The 19,957-nt window shown below is 47.2% G+C and overlaps 1 protein-coding gene across 1 annotated transcript; it reads right to left on the bottom strand.

Annotated features, from left to right (window-relative positions):
- Nucleotides 1-485: 485 nt before the first annotated feature.
- On the bottom strand, nt 486-2,000 carry LOC119284794 (probable serine acetyltransferase 4). Its single transcript, XM_037563955.1, has one exon. The coding sequence runs from the start codon at nt 1,623-1,625 to the stop codon at nt 681-683; it is 945 nt and encodes a 314-aa protein (XP_037419852.1). The 5' UTR covers nt 1,626-2,000; the 3' UTR covers nt 486-680.
- Between the last annotated feature and the right edge of the window lie 17,957 nt (nt 2,001-19,957).

Below are 19,957 nucleotides of genomic sequence, written 5' to 3'. Positions count from 1 at the left end.
CTAATATGAAATGTAATTATGGGGAAGACGGGGCGTCGACCCGTTGCCAGCCCACCGGAGTTCAAACCCCGGCTTTGACGCGCAGTGCTCGCGGAGTTTTTTCTATAAAAAAAAGCCAACGAAGGTTAGCCCTTGGGTTGGTCTCATTTTTCTAAAAGTAATTATGAGCTAACATATTATAAAATATTTATGCTTCACCCCGTTACAACGCGTGGGCAATTATCCGGTAATAGGAAGAAAACCATAGTAGAATGAAGTAGAGGGTCTGTCTAGGACACATCTAGTTATGTAACATCTAAGCTGATTTTCACTCTGTTTGTGGTCTATTTTTTTTTTGTCCTATTTTTTTTTTTTTGTTGATACATTATATACTTGTGGGAGTTTAGATGTGACATCCTTAAAAAACATCTAGATATGAATTAGACAAACTGAATGAGGTAAACGCATCAGAAAAATGAGACTACGCTATATATTTGCAACGAGGCTAATAGATGATCTACTAGAATTGTCATTATTCCATTTAAAAAACAAAGAAGACAGTATGTGACTGATCCATGCTCAATGTCTAACTGAGCTCTGGGATATGTGTAGTCAACCACCCACAGATACAGAGTACTCCACAGATCCATTATCATTTGGAGGGAAAATCTCTTGCTTGCGCTAAACACGTAACACGAACTTCATATGACGTAGTCCGACCACCTCTGCTCCATGGTCACCCCTGGTTGCTCCTCTGGCCGGAGCGACGGCGCCGCCTTCTTCCCGATCGGCTTCGCCGGGTTTCCGACGGCCGTGGTTCCACACGCCACGTCCCTAAGCACGACCGCGCCCGCCCCGATCTTCGCTCCGGCGCCGATGCGCACATTGCCCAGCACGCTGGCCCCGGCGCCGATGAGGACCCCGTCGCCGACCTTGGGGTGCCGGTCGCCGCAAGCCTTCCCCGTGCCGCCCAGCGTCACGCCGTGCAGGATAGACACGTCGTCGCCGATGACCGCCGTCTCGCCGATGACGACCCCCGTGGCGTGGTCGAGCAGGATGCCCCCGCCAATGCGCGCCCCGGGGTGGATGTCGACGCCGAACACCTCGGAGGCGCGGCTCTGGAGGAGCAGCGCCGGCGGGCGGCGGCCCTCGGACCAGAGCGCGTGCGCGGCGCGGTGGGCCTGCAGGGCGAGGAAGCCCTTGTAGTAGAGGAAGCAGTGGACCATCTTGGCGCAGGCCGGGTCGCGGTCCCGCGCCGCGAGGAGGTCGGCGCGCGTGTGCTGGCTCGCCTCCGGGTGCGCGGCCAGCGCGCCCGCGAGGATGTCCCGGAGCGCGTCCCGCGGCAGCGCGCCCGGGATGCAGAGCTTGGCGGACAGGTGCGCGGCGAGGGCGGCCTCCAGCGTCGGGTGCGAGAGGACGAGCTCGGAGTAGAACATGCCCAGCAGCGGCTCGTCCTGCGCGTCGGCCTGCGCCTCGCCGTACAGCTCCTCCCAGACCTCGTCGCCGCCGTTGCAGCAGCCGCCGTTCCCGCTCACGGGCGCGCCCGCCGGTGCGGCGACGGTGCAGTCCGGCAGGAAGCGGTAGATGGATCGGGAGATGCGGTGGCAGGAGTATGCTGGGTTCCACTTGTCGACGCAGGCCGCCATTGCCGACCACGCGCTGCTAGAGAGAGAAAGAGAGACGGTGCTGCGGTGCGCTGGAGAGAGAGAGAGAGAGAGAGAGAGAGAGAGAGAGAGAGAGAGGTGTAGGCGACCGGAGGTGTGGCGGAGCTGAAGAAGAAACGGGTGTTCGGCCACCTATATATACGTGTCCGTGGAGGGAGGAGGAAGAAGCAGAGGAAGCCGCAGGGAAGAAGGCAGGAGCAACAGATGGCGTCAGGGAACGAAGGCCGTGGCGAGTCACCTGGCCGCTGGTGCCGTTAGCCACTGACCACCACCGTCAGCATGTGCCTCACTGCTTATCTCCGCCCACGCCACTTAATTTCTCGACCGACGTGGAGAAGAGGGGAACCCGACCCGAGCATATGCCACAGGGATATGATATGGTGCACCAAATTGTCACCCTAGCTAGTAGGAGCCGTGGCGCGCAACAGAAGATTCCGAGCGAAAGTAACTGTCACCCCTGGGAATCAATCCTTCGAAAGGCGCAGACCGAAATGCCGATCCACGGCTGAGCTAGAAACGGGCGCTTGGCTACGCGAAGCGACACGCGCGGCGTACCGACACGCCGGTGCCCGTCAGTCCGCCGTTTTCACCAGAAGCACTACCGTGCCGGCAAACCAAATCATATCTCGCCGCGAAAGGACGGGTGAAAACGCGGCGAGCGGGCCGGTCCCTCGGACAGGGACGGCACGGGGAGCAGAAGATTTCCCCGGCGAGGATAGCACGGCAACTTGGCGAGCCTCTCCGGCGCGGACGGCTCCACCACGCACGCACGGCCCTGCGGCTCGTGTGGCTACGAGCGATATCTGCGCGGGGCGCGGCGGCGTGCGGCGTGCGCGTGGAGTCACGTCGGGCGGCAAGTGGGTTCCGTGGGAATGTATGTTTGTTGCCCGGGCCGATCCGTGGCCGCTGGTGCCTCCTTTCCGCGGCGACCACTCGAACGAGATCCGTGGCGCAACATAGATACGCGCGCTGTGGCGCCACGCCACACCACACCACCCATGGATCATGGATGCCGTCCCGCTGCAAGCTAGCCCCCTTCCAACGCATGGACGCTGCTTTTGCCGCAAAAACGACACTTTTGTTTCGTCAACCCGTCGTCTACTGTGATTCTCCCCGTGCAATTTTGGCCGCAAAGTTTGCGATAAATCATGGGCAAATGTGAAGCCAGATTTTTCTGGTGCACATGGGGGGAGGTTTACCTGGTACTTTCGCTCTTAATTAGCAGGACACCACGAGAGCAAGCACCAAGGGAGATGGACACCACGAGAGCAAGCACCAAGGGAGATGGACACCTTGAGTCAAACTAGAACTAGTGATTTGGCATCTCTTTTTTTTAGCTGATGATTTGGGAATAGTATAGTGATTCGCGGGGATTCGTTACGCGCGGTGCGTACTGCGGACCGTGAGGAGGGCCATGGCGGGAGCCGCAGAGGATCCCATGGGTGACGTTTGGAGTGACGGACAGTGGCGAAGTCGCCGGGTGCAGGTGCCTTGACTTGTTCTACCAGCAAAATTATGGGGAGCAGACACACATGGGATCTTGAACTTTGACCCAGGTCCTCAGGCTGAGGCTCGGCCTCGGCTCCTTGAGAGGCAAGGCAAAACATGGAGAGGTTGCCACTTATTGGAGGAATCACTTGGGCGAAATCCAAAAGGTGATGATGCAAGGACATACGTGGGCGTGGGGATTGGGGAGCTCAGGAAGAATTGGATGTGAGGCGAGGTGAGATTGTGAGTGAAAAAGGACATATCTAATCGATCCTTAAAAATACTTAAAAATAGTGGAGCATCCGGTGAAGTAAATCTTTAGACCAACTCCAACGCACGATCCCAAACGGACGTCCGTTTTGTCCGGATTTCGTCCGTTTCAGGGTGGGGATGAGGCCGTGTCCGTCCGGATTTGGGTTTGCGTCGGCCGGGCGCCCAATCTTCGGCCCCATCTCGTCCGCAGATTTTTTTTCTCATTTTCTTATTAATTTTACCAACATTTTTTATGATACATTGGAATACATTCACCAAATCTTGACTAGAATAACAAGCCCTAAGAAAACTAGAAATACAAGAAAGCATTTTAAAATATATCCAACTTCTATAACTGCTCTTGTATGTTGGATTAGTGCCTTCTGGATGCATTTGTTGTTGATCTGCGGAGTCTCGATCTTGAATGCTTCTTTCTTCTTCGCGCCTAAAGAAGTAGACGTGGCTTCCACATATCTACTCTCATCTCTAACCTCTACTCTAGCAAGAAGTGCACGAACATCTATTAAATTGATGAAATATTTGATTGTAAAACTGTTTGCTACAAGCTCTGTCCACGGATATCTCAGAATACTGTCCTTTGCATCTCACCTTGGAGGAGCACATTCCCACTACGAGGCGTTTTAGGTTTGAGATATTTTGGACCAAGATGGATGGCTTTGAGGACGCGGTTAGGGAGGCCTGGAGGTGTGATCCCAGCGTCACGGAACCCTACAAGCGGCTAGATGAACTGTTCAGGAATACTGCGAAATTCCTGACGGCTTGGGGTCAGAGGAAGATTGGGAATGTCAAGATACAGATGGCGATAGCTCGTTTGGTCATCAAACTTTTGGACAGGGCAATGGACAAAAGGTTGTTGTCTGTGGGAGAGAGATGGCTACGAGGTACTCTCAAGCGGACGTTGTTGGGTCTTGCCTCTTTGGAGAGGACGATCGAGAGACAGCGGTCCCGTATCAGATGGCTCAAGGAGGGCGATGCTAACACACATTTCTTTCAACTCTTTGCAAATGGGAGGAAGGCCAAAAATCACATACCAACGATCTCCTATGGTGGCCATATCATTACTGACCAGAAGGGGAAAGAGGAGGCCTTCCACCAGGCCTATGAGGACCTTCTGGGCAGAGCCCGAGCAAGGGATGTCACCCTGGATATGCAGTTCCTGAATATGGAATCCCTTGATCTTTCGGACCAAGATGTCATATTTTCAGAGGAGGAAATCTGGGATGCTATCAAAGCCATGCCAGGGGACAGGGCACCAGGACCTGACGGATTCATTGGTCTATTTTTCCACAAAGCTTGGGCTATCATCAAAAATGATGTTGTTGTAGCCATTCACAAGTTCTTGCTTGGCGATGGGAGAGGGTTTGGCAGGCTGAACAAGGCATTGATCACTCTTATCCCGAAAAAACCGGATGCCTCGGAGATTGGGGACTTTAGGCCAATTAGCCTGCTACATAGTATACCCAAAATCAGTGCTAAATTGTTAGCGGGCAAGTTGAGTAGTCGGATGGGAGAGCTGGTGCACATGAATCAATCTGCGTTCATTAAGGGCAGATGCATCCATGATAATTTCATGCTGGTGCGCCAAGTGGCGAGGAACTTGCACAAGAGGACAGCTAAAGGCGTCCTAGTTATGATGGATATCTCGAGAGCATTCGATTCACTCTCTTGGCCTTTTCTCTTTGAGGTGCTCCGTGCTAAGGGATTTTCGGCGCGATGGAGAGAGCTCATTGCTACGCTGCTTTCAACGACAAGTTCAAGAGTGATAGTAAATGGCAGTGTGGGAGCAAAAAATATGCACGCTTGTGGTCTGAGGCAGGGCGATCCAATTTCGCCACTCCTTTTCGTGATTGCTATGGATGCGCTCTCGGCCCTTATCATTCGTGCTCAGCAATTGGGAGTGCTTAGTCCGATGCCCAGGTGTTCGCCGCTACATCGGTTATCTATCTATGTGGACGATGTGGTCCTTTTTATCAGGCCGACTGCATTGGATCTGGCCTTTGTGAAGGAGGGGATGCATATCTTTGGGGAAGCATCGGGTCTGAAAATCAACTACCAAAAATCTTCGACGATTCTTATTAGACCTGGAGAGGGCGACAAGGAGAGGGTTGCAGCGGCCCTGCCTTGGAAGATTCAGTGCTTCCCGTGCAAATATCTTGGGCTACAACTTTCTATCAAGCAGCTTACACATAATCAATGGCAGCCGCAGGTAGATGGGTGCTAAACTTCTTGCCAGGATGGATGAGAGGTATGATTACCAGGCCAGGCAGACTAATTCTTGTCAACAGCGTGGTGAGGGCGCGGCCAATTCACCATCTGATTGTGGCAGATGCGCCGAAATGGGTGCTGGATAGCATTGACAGAGGTTGTAAGGCTTTCTTTTGGGCTGGCTCGGAAGAGATACATGGGGGCAAATGTTTGGTGGCTTGGAAGAGGGTCTGTAGACCGAAGGAGCTGGGAGGGTTGGGCGTCATTGATCTTAGAACACAGGGGATCGCTCTTCGTCTTAGATGGGAATGGCTCAGGCGTACAGATCCCTCAAAACCGTGCCAGGGCCTGGCCATGTCCGTTGACAAGGAGATGCAAATGGCTTTTGCAAGTTTGGTTCATTGGAAAATTGGAGATGGGAACCGAGTGCTCTTCTGGAAGGATAGATGGGTTAGTGGATTGAGGATTGCCGAGATTGCTCCGCTGGTGTTCGGGAAGGTAAGGACTCAGACAGTTAACAGGAGAACGGCGAGGGAGGGACTCCTCTTAAGCAATTGGATCAATGATATTAAAGGGGAGCTATCCACCGAAGGATTGGTGCAGTTCATACGTCTCTGGGAGATACTCAGCGAGCTAATCTTGGACGCTAGTGTGGGAGATCAGGCAATCTGGAAGTGGACTGCCTCGGGCCAATACTCGGCGGGCTCGGCCTACCGGATCATGAATGAGGGGGCCATCATTTTTGGCTGTGCGAAGGGACTGTGGAAGTGCTGGGCCCCCTGGCATGCCGTTTATTCATGTGGTTGGCGTTGCAGCGTAGACTATGGCCATCGGATAGAAGGTTTCGACATGGATTGCAAGATGCCACTTCGGTCTGTTATCTGTGTGATCAGGAAGAGGATTCTGTTGAGCATATTATGCTGCAGTGTGTCTATTCGAGGCAAGTGTGGTTCCAATGTTTCAGGTGGGCCAACTTAGATATGCAGCTTCTACCTTTGGTGTCTGAGCAGCTGCAAGATTGGTGGCCGGGATCCCGGAAACGCATGCCAAAGGGGGTCGGGAAGGGGTTTGATTCTCTAGTCATGTTGATCTGTTGGAGTATTTGGAAACAACGCAGCAGACGAGTCTTCGGAGGTGGAGACATTATCAATGAATGGGAGCTATCGACTAGGATTCATTAGGAGCTAAGACTATGGCTAGCGGCAGGTGCTCGGAGTGTTCAACAGTTGTGTGAGTAGTAGAGTACTTTGGGAGTAGGTGTGCATTTTGGTTACACCGGCGTGTGGTGTGAGCCTCAAGAACTCCTCTTGTAATTATCTCCTTCTTCTTCTATAAAGCTTAGGTACGCTCTTGGCGTACCCCTCGAAAAAATATTTGATTGTAAGCAAAACAAACCAAATCCGGAATCACAACCGAAGCAAACTAGCACGTACTCCATCATTTTTGCACTTGACAAACACCCATCCCGGGGTGTTTCGGTGTTGTACACATGAGGCGCACGACCATCAGTGGAGAGTCGTCGCACTTTATGAGCGGCCTCGGTGCGTCGACAAGCATTTGGGCCAGCACCGATCTCAGACGACGGTCGTTGGTGTACTTGCCGAACCGGCGACGGGGTAGATGCGAGCAGCTAGAGGCGGAGTCAGTACCTGCATGCGGGCTGGCGGCATTGTCGGAGCCGCGTGGACCGGTACCCGGCTAGTCCATGGCGCACCGTGGCCTCCAGTGACCTACCGCACACAAATCCGGCTAGATCCGCTCCAAATTCCGCTGCCAGTTGCACTGGAGGCGGGCGTAGGGTTGGACAACTAGTGGTGTGGAGAGCACGCAGGTCGTGCTCGGCAGCTACACGGGCACGGCGGAGGCGGCTAGGGACGAGAAAAGAGAGGGGCTGGGTGTGCGGCCGGAGTTTGGGGCGAGGGGGAATAGAAAAAGGGACGGGTGTGTCACCGATGGGCGGGCTAGGGGCGGACGAGGGCACGCGTCGCGACCGTCCACGCATGTCCGTTTGGCCACAAACGCAACCCAAGTTTGGGCTGGGAATAGGTCAAAAGCAGACCGTAATCGGACATTTGTCTGTTTGCTCCCGCATGTTGGGCCGTGTTTGTGTCCGTTTATCCCCAAATGGACGCGGGTGGACGATTTGGGTCGTGCGTTGGAGTTGGCCTTAGTGGAGTATATTTACTTCACTAAGTTATGGCCGGATCTAGCCGATCTCCTATATTTAACTGAGTAAATTCTAGTATACATTATGATGGCTCGAGTCCGCGTCAGTATTTCCTCAAAGAGGAAGGGATGATGCAGCACAGCTACGGTAGGTATTTCCCTCAGTGATGAAACCAAGGTTATCAAACCAGTAGGAGAACCGAGCAACACTATGTAAATGGTACATGCACGCAAAAAACAAATACTTGCAACTCGATGCGTAATAGGGGTTTTCAATCCCTCTCGGGTAAATAGATTGGATAAATAGATCTCGTGGAAACGCGAAATAAAATGGATCTCGCGGAAACGCGAAATAAAAAGATAAATTGATTCGTAGTAGATTAGATAAATAGATCTCGCGGAAACACGAAATAAAATAAATAATTAAAAAATTACAGCAAGGTATTTTTGGATTTTTGGAATAATAGATCTGAAAGCAAAAGCAAATAAAAATAGATCTCGAAGCAAATATGATAAAGAATAGACCCGGAGGTCGTAGATTTCACTAGTGACTTCTCTCGAGAAAAATAGCATACGGAGGGTAAACAAGTTACTGTTGGGCAATTGATAGAACTTCAAATAATTATGACGATATCCAGACAATGATCATTATATAGGCATCACGTCAAAATTAGTAGACCGACTCCTGCCTGCATCTACTACTAGTACTCCACACATCGATCGCTATCCAACATTCATCTAGTGTATTAAGTTCATGGAGAAACGGAGTAATGCAATAAGAATGATGACATGATATAGACAAGATCTATTCATGTAGGAATATACCCCATCTTGTTATCCTTAATGGCAACGACCAATACGTATCTTGTTGCCCCTTTTGTCACTGGGAAAGAACACCGCACGACCGAACCCATCACAAAGCACCTCTTCCCATGGCAAAAAAATTGATCTAGTCGGCCTAACTAAACCAAAATTTCAAAGAAGAAATATGAGGATATAAGTAATCATGCATATAAGAGATCAAAACTCAAATAACTTTCATGGATAAAATAGATCTGATCATAAACTCAAAGTTCATTAGATCCCAACAAACACACGGCAAAAAGAGTTGCATCAAATAGATCTCTAAGAGACCAGTGTATTGAGAATCAAGAGAGAGAGAGAGAGAGGAAGCCATCTAGCTACTAACTACGGACCCATAGGTCTATAATGAACTGCTCACGCATCATCTCAGAGGCACCAATGAGGATGATGAACCCCTCCGTGATGGTGTCTAGATTAGATCTGGTGGTCCTAGAACTTGCGGCAGCTGTAATTGTATTTCGTCGACTGCCCTAGGGTTTTTGGATTTTTGGCGTATTTATAGAGTAAAGAGGCGGTGCGGGAGGCGGCCGAGGTGGGCACAACCCACCAGGGCACGCCTGGGCCCCCAGGCGCACCCAGGTGGGTTGTGCTCCCCTCGGAGCCCCCCTCTGATACTTCTTTGGCCCAACAGGTGTCTTCTGGTCTAGAAAAAATCTCCCCAAAGTTTCGCTGCATTTGCACTCCGTTTGGTATTGATTTTCCGCGAAGTAAAAAACAAGCAAAAATAGCAACTAGCACTGTGAAAGCACAAGTGCTCCCTCGGTGATTTTGGTAATTAATGTAAACATATCTCTTGTTGGACTAATACTTTTATCTAGTATATTTCAGATGAGTTCAACAGTGGAGTGGCGTGGAGAAGAGGATATGGAACCCCTTCAAGATGCTGAGGACAGAAGATTGGCAAAAGCTCAAAAGCTCAAGACTCTACATTTTCATTTTAGTGATCCAAGATCACATTGAGTCCATAGGAAAAGCCAATACTATTAAAAGGGGATGAGGTATTGCTTAATGGCTTTCTTGCTCAAAATGCTTAGTGATATGCTCCAAAGCCCTCAACCACTTTCTCATTTCCACATTTGTCCCAAACCAAAAGTCAAACTCGGCCCCACCGATTTGATCTACCTAGCGCCACCGAGTTCACTTAACATAGCCACTGCCAGAAACCCTAATCAGTTTGGTCTCACCGTTGGGATCTCGGTCTCACCGAGATGGGCTTGCAAACTCTTTGTTACCTGTTGCAATAATTTCGGTCCCACCGAGATATGCAATCGGTCCCACCGAGATATGCAATCGGTCCCACCGAGTTTGCCTGACCAACTCTCTGTTTTGCTTATTACCAAAATCGGTCCCACTGAGTTTGTGTAATTAGTCAAACCAAGTTGAGGTTTTACCCTAACCCTAGCACAACGGTCTCACCGAGTTGATCATATCGGTCCCACCGAAAATCTAACATTCACATTTTGAACTAAATCGGCCCGACTGAGTTTTATGACTCGGTCCCACCGAATTTGGTAAATTGTGTGTAACGGTTAGATTTTGTGTGGAGGCTATAAATACCCCTCCACCCACTCTTCATTCGTGGAGAGAGCCATCAGAACGTGCCTACACTTGCAGCATTCATTTTCTAAGAGAGAACCACCTACTCATGTGCTGAGACCAAGATATTCCAATCCAATCACAAGAATCTTGATCTCTAGCCTTCCCCAAGTTGCTTTCCACTCAAATCATCTTTCCACCAAATCCAAATCTGTGAGAGAGAGAGAGTTGAGTGTTGGGGATACTATCATTTGAAGCACAAGAGCAATGAGTTCATCATCAACACACCATATATTACCTTTTGGAGAGTGGTGTCTCCTACATTGGTTAGGTGTCACTTGGGAGCCTCCGACAAGATTGTGGAGTTGAACCAAGGAGTTTGTACAGGCAAAGGAGATCGCCTAGTTCGAAGATCTACCCAAGTGAGGCAAGTCCTTCATGGACAATGGCCATGGTGGGATAGACAAGATTGCTTCTTCATGGACCCTTTGTGGGTGGAGCCCTCCGTGGACTCGTGCAACTGTTACCCTTCGTGGGTTGAAGTCTCCATCAACGTGGATGTACAATAGCATCACCTATCAGAACCACGCCAAAAATCTCCATGTCTCCAATTGCGTTTGCACACTCCAATCCCATTCCTTTACTTTCTTGCAACTTGCATGCTTTACTTTTCGCTGCTTATATACTCTTGCATGCTTGCTTGAAATTTATTGTGAATGTTTAAACTTGTGCTAAAACTCCACCTTAACTTAAAGAATTTAATAACTGCTACTTTTCCTTGTTGAGGGTCTAATCACCCCCCCTCTAGACACCTCGTCTCGATCCTACAATTGGTATCAGAGCATTGTTTCCATTGCTTTGGTTTAATCACCATTAGAGGAAGATGGATGAGTATATATCAGCGAGTATTAGACGTAGAGTACCTATACTTTATGGAGAGTTCTTTCATGAGTGGAAAATTGAGATGCTTGAGATTTTCAATGAATATCACTTGAACAAGTACGTTGCTACTCCTTGTGCGTGTCTTGTTGACCCCTTGCATCCTACCCTTGATGAGTCTATTGACATGATCCGTAATGTTAGAACTGTCAACTTAATCACTAGAGGATTACCTAGAAACTTGATTGCTAGCTTGCCTACTCTTGATTATGCTTACACCATATAGAGATTTCTTGAGGAACGGTTTCCAAATTATTCCTTGCAAAACTTAGATGAGATTCTTCACAAGTCTATTGCTTTGAGTAAGATGAATTCCAATGATCCTAAGTTTGGTGATTGTTTATTTGAGCTTACCAACCTCATGCGTGCCAAAGGAGATGTCCGAATCATTAGCAATATCATCTCCGAGGCCATTAGAATTCATAAAGATGAACATTGTGATGATCACATATCTAATTAATCACTCTCTCTAGGAACTGATCAATCACAAGAGGATGTTGAACATGGACACTATGATGAGGATGATGATAGTGACTTTGATCTCGATGAGTCTATGAGACACTTTGGTCTTATGGCTAATCTTCGCGGATACATGGCTGAGGAAAGGAATGGGTTCTTGATAGTGGATGTACCGATCACATGACTGGAGATAAGGATATGTTTCGTGAGCTTGCTAAAAACAACGGCCCTCGAAAGTCTATCACTTTTGGTGACAACTCAAATGGTAAGGTGGTTGGCCTTGGTAAGGTGGCCATCTCACATGATAGTTCCATACAAAATGTTATGCTCGTTGAATCCCTTGGCTATAATTTACTTCCCGTATCTAGACTTGCTGACTTTGGTTTCAATGTCCTATTTACTGAAGTAGATTGCCAAGTGTTTCATAGAGATAATCATAATATGGTATTTACCGGTATACGTAGAGGTGATCTTTACATTGTTGATTTCACTAAAAATGCTCAACCTAGAACTTGTTTAATAGCTAAGTCTTCTGAAGGTTGGTTGTGGCATAGAAGGTTAGGTCATGTGGGCATGCGAAATCTTGATAAGCTTATTAAAGGTGATCATATCCTTGGAGTGAAAGATGTTATATTTGACAAGGATAGATTGTGTAGTGATCGTCAAGAAGGAAAACAAGTTGGAGGAAGTTATGTTGGGGAACGCAGTAATTTCAAAAAAAAAATCCTACGCACACGCAAGATCTATCATGGTGATGCATAGCAACGAAAGGGGAAGAGTGTTGTATACGTACCATCATAGACCGTAAGCGGTAGCATTATGACAACACGTTTGATGTAGTCGAACGTCTTCATGATCCGACCGATCCTAGCACCGAAGGTATGGCACCTCCGCGATCTGCACACGTTCAGCCCGGTGACATCCCATGAACTCTAGATCCAGCTGAGTGTCGAGGGAGAGTTTCGTCAGCACGACGGCGTGATGACAGTGATGATGAAGCTACCGGAACAGGGCTTCGCCTAAGCACTGCAATGATATGACCGAGGTGTATTATGGTGGAGGGGGGCACCGCACACGGCTAAGGCAATTGTCAACTTGTGTGTTCTAGGGTGCCCCCTGCCCCCGTATATAAAGGAGCAAGGGGAGGGGGCCGGTGGCCTCATAGGGTGCGCCCCAAGGGGGGAATCCTACTCCTACTAGGAGTAGGTTCCCCCTTTCGTAGTCAAACTAATAGGGGAAGGAAAGAGGAGGAGGGGAGAAGGTAAGAGGGGGCGGCCCCCCAAGACCTAAACCAATTCGGTGTGGGCCTAGGGGGGTGCACCCCACAGCTCCCTTGCTGCCCTCTATTTCCACTAAGGCCCATGAAGGCCCATTGACCCCCCGAGGGGTTCTGGTAACTCCCCGGTACTCTGGTATTTATCTGATATCCCCCGAAACCTTTCGGTGTCCGAATATAACCTTACAATATATCAATCTTTATGTCTCGGCCATGTTGAGACTCCTCGTCATGTCCGTGATCTCATCCAGGACTCTGAACAACCTTTGGTACATCAAAACACAAAAACTCATAATACTTATCGTCATCAAACATTAAGCGTGCGGACCCTACGGGTTCGAGAACTATGTAGACATGACCGAGACTCATCTCTGGTCAATAACCAATAGCGGAACCTGGATGCTCATATTGGCTCCTACATATTCTATGAAGATCTTTATTGGTCAAACCACATAACAACATACGTTGTTCCCTTTGTCATCGGTATGTTACTTGCCCGAGATTCGATCGTCGGTATCTCAATACCTAGTTCAATCTCGTTACCGGCAAGTCTCTTTACTCGTTCTGTAATGCAACATCCCGTAACTAACTCATTAGTCACATTGCTTGCAAGGCTTATAGTGATGTGCATTACCGAGAGGGCCCAGACCTCTCCGATACACGGGGTGACAGATCCTAATCTCAATCTATGCCAACTCAACAAACACCATCAAAGACACCTGTAGAGCATATTTATAGTCACCCAGTTACATTGTGACATTTGATAGCACACTAAGTGTTCCTCCGGTATTCGGGAGTTGCATAGTCTCATAGTCATAGGAACATGTATAAGTTATGGAGAAAGCAATAGCAGTAAACTAAACGATCAAAGTGCTAAGCTAACAGATGGATCAAGTCAATCACATCATTCTCTAATGATGTGATCCCGTTCATCACATGACAACTCTTGTCCATGGCTAGGAAACTTAACCATCTTTGATTAACGAGCTATCAAGTAGAGGCATACTAGTGACACTCAGTTTGTCTATGTATTCACACATGTACTAAGTTTCCGGTTAATACAATTCTAGCATGAATAATAAATATTTATAATGATATAAGGAAATAAATAATAACTTTATTATTGCCTCTAGCATATTTCCTTCAGTCTCCCACTTGCACTAGAGTTAATAATCTAGTTCACATCGTCATGTGATTTAACACCAATAGTTCACATCTTTATGTGATTAGTTCACATCTCCATGTGACTAATACCCAAAGGGTTTACTAGAGTCAATAATCTAGTTCACATTGCTATGTGATTAATACCCAAAAAATGATCATGTTTTGCTTGTGAGAGAAGCTTAGTCTACGGGTCTGCAACATTCAGATCCGTATGTATTTTGCAAATTTCTATGTCTACAATAATCTGCACGGATCTACTCTAGCTAATTGCTCCCATTTTCAATATGTATCTAGATCGAGACTTAGAGTCATCTAGATCGGTGTCAAAAGCTTGCACCAACGTAACTCTTTACGACGAACTCTTTTATCACCTCCATAACCAAGAAATATTTCCTTATTCCTCTACGGATAATTTTGACCGTTATCTAGTGATCTACTCCTAGATCACTATTGTACTCCCTTGCCAAAATCATGCTTCTTGTACATAGCATAGCATACTTTATAGAACCTATGACTGAGGCATAGGGAATGACTTTTTCATTCTCTTTCTATTTTCTGTCGTGGTCGGGTTTTGAGTCTTTACTCAACTTCACACCTTGCAACACAGTAAAGAACCACTTCTTTGACTGTTCCATTTTGAACTATTTCAAAAAATTGTCAAGGTATGTACTCATTGAAAAATTTGTCAAGCGTCTTGATCTATCTCTATAGATCTTGATGCCCAATATGTAAGCAACTTCACCAAGGTCTTTCTTTGAAAAACTCCTGTCAAACACTCCTTTATGATTTCCAGAAAATTCTACATTATTTCCGATCAACAATATGTCATTCACATATACTTATCAGAAATGATGTAGTGCCCCCACTCACTTTCTTGTAAATACAGGCTTCACCGCAAGTCTGTATAAAACTATATGCTTTGATCAACTCATCAAAGCGTATATTCCAACTCTGAGATGTTTGCACCAGTCCATAGATGGATCACTGAAGCTTGCACACTTTGTTAGCACCTTTAGGATTGACAAAACCTTCTTGTTGTATCATATACAACTCTTCTTTTAAGAAATCCATTAAGGAATGTAGTTTTGACATCCATTTGCCAGATTTATAAAATATGGCAATTGCTAACATGATTCGGACAGACTTTAAGCATCGATACGAGTGAGAAAATCTCATTGTAGTCAACATCTTGAACTTGTCGAAAACCTTTTTGCGACAATTCGAGCTTTGTAAATAGTAACACTACTATCAGCATCTGTCTTCCTCTTGAAGATCCATTTATTCTCTATGGCTTTCCGATCATCGGGCAAGTCAACCAAAGTCCTGATGTCTACTACACAACCTTCTTCTTGTAGACGGTGTTGGGCCTCCAAGTGCAGAGGTTTGTAGGACAGTAGCCAATTTCCCTCAAGTGGATGACCTAAGGTTTATCAATCTGTGGGAGGCATATGATGAAGATGGTCTCTCTCAAACAACCGTGCAACCAAATAGCAAAGAGTCTCTTGTGTCCGCAACACACCCAATACAATAGTAAATTGTATAGGTGCACTAGTTCGGCTAAGAGATGGTGATACAAGTGCAATATGGATGGTAGATAAAGGTTTTTGTAATCTGAAAATATAAAAACAGCAAGGTAATTAATGATAAAAGTGAGCGAAAACGGTATTGCAATGCGTTGAAACAAGGCCTAGGGTTCATACTTTCACTAGTGCAAGTTCTCTCAACAATAATAACATAATTGGATCATATAACTATCCCTCAACATGCAACAAAGAGTCACTCCAAAGTCACTAATAGTGGAGAACAAATGAAGAGATTATTGTAGGGTACGAAACCACCTCAAAGTTATTCTTTCCGATCAATCCATTGGGCTATTCATATAAGTGTCACAAACTGCCCTAGAGTTCGTAGTAAAATAACACCTTAAGACACAAATCTACCAAAACCCTAATGTCACCTAGATACTCCAATGTCACCTCAAGTATCCGTGGGTATGATTATACGATATGCATCACACAATCTCAAATTAATCTATTCAACCAACACAAAGAACTTCAAAGAGTGCCCCAAAGTTTCTACCGGAGAGTCAAGACGAAAACGTGTGCCAATCCCTATGCATAAGTTCACAAGGTCACATAATTCGCAAGTTGATCACCAAAACATACATCAAGTGGATCACGTATCCCATTATCATCACAGATAAGCACATGCCAGACATACATCAAGTGTTCTCAAATCCTTAAAGACTCAATCCGATAAGATAACTTCAAAGGGAAAACTTAATTCATCACAAGGAGATAAAGAGGGAGAAACATCATAAGATCCAACTATAATGGCAAAGCTCGCGGTACATCAAGATCGTGCCATATCAAGAACACGAGAGAGAGAGAGAGATAGAGAGAGATCAAACACATAGCTACTGGTACATACCCTCAGCCCCGAGGGTGAACTACTCCCTCCTCGTCATGGAGAGCGCTGGGATGATGAAGATGGCCACCGGTGATGGATCCCCCCTCCGGCAGGGTGTCGGAACAGGGTCCTGATTGGTTTTTGGTGGCTACAGAGGCTTGCGGCGGCGGAACTCCTGATCTAGGTTTCTTTCTGGAACTTTGGGGTTATATAAGAGGTGTTGGAGTCGGGAACAAGTCAGGAGGGTCCCCGAGGCGGTCACGAGGTAAGGGGCGCGCCCAGGGGGTAGGGCATGCCCCCCATCCTCGTGGTGGCCTCGGGACTCGTCTAGCCCATCTCCGGTACTCTGTGGGCTTCTTCTGGTCCAAAAATGATCTCTGTGAAATTTCAGGTCAATTGGACTCCGTTTGGTTTTCCTTTTCTGCGATACTCAAAAACAAGGAAAAAACTGAAACTGAAACTGGCACTGGCTCTAGGTTAATAGGTTAGTCCCAAAAATCTTATAAAATAGCATATAAATGCATATAAAACATCCTAGATGGGTAATATAATAGCATGGAATAATAAAAGAATTATAGATACGTAGGAGACGTATCAAGTCCACACTTTGTTCTCATACATGAATCCCATCTCAGATTTCATGGCCTCAAGCCATCTGTCAGAATCTAGGATCATCATCACTTCCTCATAGTTCGTAGGTTCGTCATGGTCTAGTAACATGACTTCCAGAACAGGATTGGCATACCAATCTGGTGCGGAACATACTCTGGTTGACCTACGAGGTTCGGTAGTAACTTGATCTGAAGTTTCATGATCATCATCATTAACTTCCTCACTAATTGGCGTAGGCATCACTGGAACTGATTTATATGATGAACTACTTTCCAATTCGGGATAAGGTACAATTACCTCATCAAGTTCTACTTTCCTCCCACTCACTTGTTTCGAGAGAAACTCCTTCTCTAGAAAGGATCCATTTTTAGCAACAAAGATCTTGCCTTCGGATCTATGAAAGAAGGTGTACCCAACAGTTTCTTTTGGGTATCCTATGAAGACGCACTTCTCCGATTTTGGTTTGAGCTTATCAGGCTGAAACTTTTTCACATAAGCATCGCAACCCCAGACTTTAAGAAATGATAGCTTAGGTTTCTTGCTAAACCACAGTTCATATGGTGTCATCTCAGTGGATTTTTAGACGGTGCCCTATTTAACGTGAATGCAGCTGTCTCTAATGCATGACCCCAAAACGATAGTGGTAAATTGGTAAGAGACATCATAGATCACACCATATCTAATAAAGTACAATTATGACGTTTGGACACACCATTACGCTGTGGTGTTCCAGGTGGCGTGAGTTGCGAAACTATTCGACATTGTTTCAACTGAAGGCCAAACTCGCAATTCAAATATTTCGTCTCCGCGATCAGATCATAGAAACTTTATTTTCTTGTTACGATGATTCTCCACTTCACTCTGAAATTCTTTGAACTTTTCAAACGTTTCAGACTTGTGTTTCATTAAGTAGATATACTCATATCTACTCAAGTCATCTGCGAAGGTCAGAAAATAACGATACCCGCCGCGAGCCTCAACACTCATCGGACCACATACATCGGTACGTATTATTTCTAATAAGTCAGTGGCTTGCTCCATTGTTCCGGAGAACGGAGTCTTAGTCATCTTGCCCATGAGGCATGGTTCGCAAGCATCAAATGATTCATAATCAAGTGATTCCAAAAGTCCATCTGCATGGAGTTTCTTCATGCGCTTTACACCAATATGACCTAAACGGCAGTGCCACAAGTATGTTGCAGTATCATTATCAACTTTGCATCTTTTGGTATCAATATTATGAATATGTGTATCACTACGATCGAGATTCAATAAACCATTTATATTGAGTGTATGACCATAGAAGTTTTTATTCATGTAAATAGAACAACAATTATTCTTTGACTTAAATGAATAACGGTATTGGAATAAACATGATCCAATCATATTTATGCTCTGCTCAACGCAAACACCAAATAACATTTATTTTAGGTTCAACACTAATCCCGAAGGTAAAGGGAGTGTGCGATGGTGATCTTATCAACCTTGGAATCACTTCCAACTCACATCATCACCTCGCCCTTAACTAGTCTCTGTTTATTTTGCAACTCCCGTTTCGAGTTACTACTCTTAGCAACTGAACCAGTATCAAATATTGACTGTCGGATCATGGGTTCCGGCAAACCCTTGAGGTTCGAACACTGGGGTGCGCACGAAGGTTTTCTCCCTATCGATCCACGCCCTAGCTCTCTAAGATCTTGCGGACGAACTCCACGAACTCATAACATAGGAAGACACAAGATTTATACTAGTTCGGGCCACCGTTGTGGTGTGATACCCTACTCCAGTGTGGTGGTTGTGGATTGCCTCTTGGGCAGATGATGAACAGTACAAGGGGAAGAACAGCCTCCTGAGGTTGAGGTGTTCTTGTGCTTGGTGAACTTGTGTGGGTGAGATGATCTTGGATCCGCTCTTGACTTGTGATAAGGTCGATCCTCTCCCTCTACTGTGGTGGCTAGTTCTAATTATATAGGCCCTGGTCCTCTCCCCAAATATTCAGTGGGAAGGGAGACAACAACGGCCAATTCGAAAGGGGACAACTAGTATAAGTTATCCTGACAAAAGGTGGTCTTTGCCTGCCAAAGGCTCTGATAGTGACGCCGTCTTGGGCTCCATGGTGACCTCCTTCCTGCCGTCCTTCTGGTCTTGGTCTCGTTGCACCAATATGGAAACCATTGCTTGATGCTTGGGTACTCTGTGCTTGCGCTTGCCCCCTTGGCACCAAACAGGAAACGAGGACAGTGCACGCGCTGGCGCCCGCCTGGTCTCGATCTTCATGGCTCATGTCACGAGGACCTCGCGAGGTTTGCCTTGCCTTGATCTCTCCGCCCCTCGTGAGCCTGCCTGGCGAGGCCGCCCCTGAGGAGGTCTTGCGTCGTCCACCTCGCGAGGCTTGGCCCCTCGCGAGGGTCTTGAATGCCTTGTCGATGAAGATGGGCCGTACAAACCTGCCAGCCCAGCGACGCCGCGGGCAGCAGGTAGGCAAGTCTGGGGACCCCCGTTCCCAGAACGCCGATAGTAGCCCCTGGGCCCAAGGCGCGCTTGGGCTTGGCTTCGAGGCGAAGCCAAAGGATCAAGCGCGGAGCGCCGCGAGCCCCAAAAGCCTGTGGCCTCGGTTGACGCATGACGGTTGATTGGATGTGGGCGTCTCCGCTTCCCCACGCTACCTCGGCAACTGCCCGTCTTGACAAAAAGGCTGTCGTAGACAATGCTTGCCTTCATTGCTTCTTCCTCGCCTTGCTCCAAATCCCCTTTCTCGCTCCTTGCTGCCGGAACTTACAAATCCGCTTCGACCTTGCTCCGCATCGGCAATGCCACCGATCCTGCAAATGGCGGTGTCCAGGGGTGACCCATGGCTGCTTTCGTGTTTCATTCCTACAATATGTATCAGGCCTCATGGAGGCTTAAAACTTTTATTTGATAT

Source organism: Triticum dicoccoides, chromosome 4A (genome assembly GCF_002162155.2).
Source record: "Triticum dicoccoides isolate Atlit2015 ecotype Zavitan chromosome 4A, WEW_v2.0, whole genome shotgun sequence".
NCBI classification, from domain to species: Eukaryota; Viridiplantae; Streptophyta; class Magnoliopsida; order Poales; family Poaceae; genus Triticum; species Triticum dicoccoides.
The sequence above is the reverse complement of the archived record's forward strand: the minus strand, read 5'-3'. Positions and strand labels throughout refer to the sequence as shown.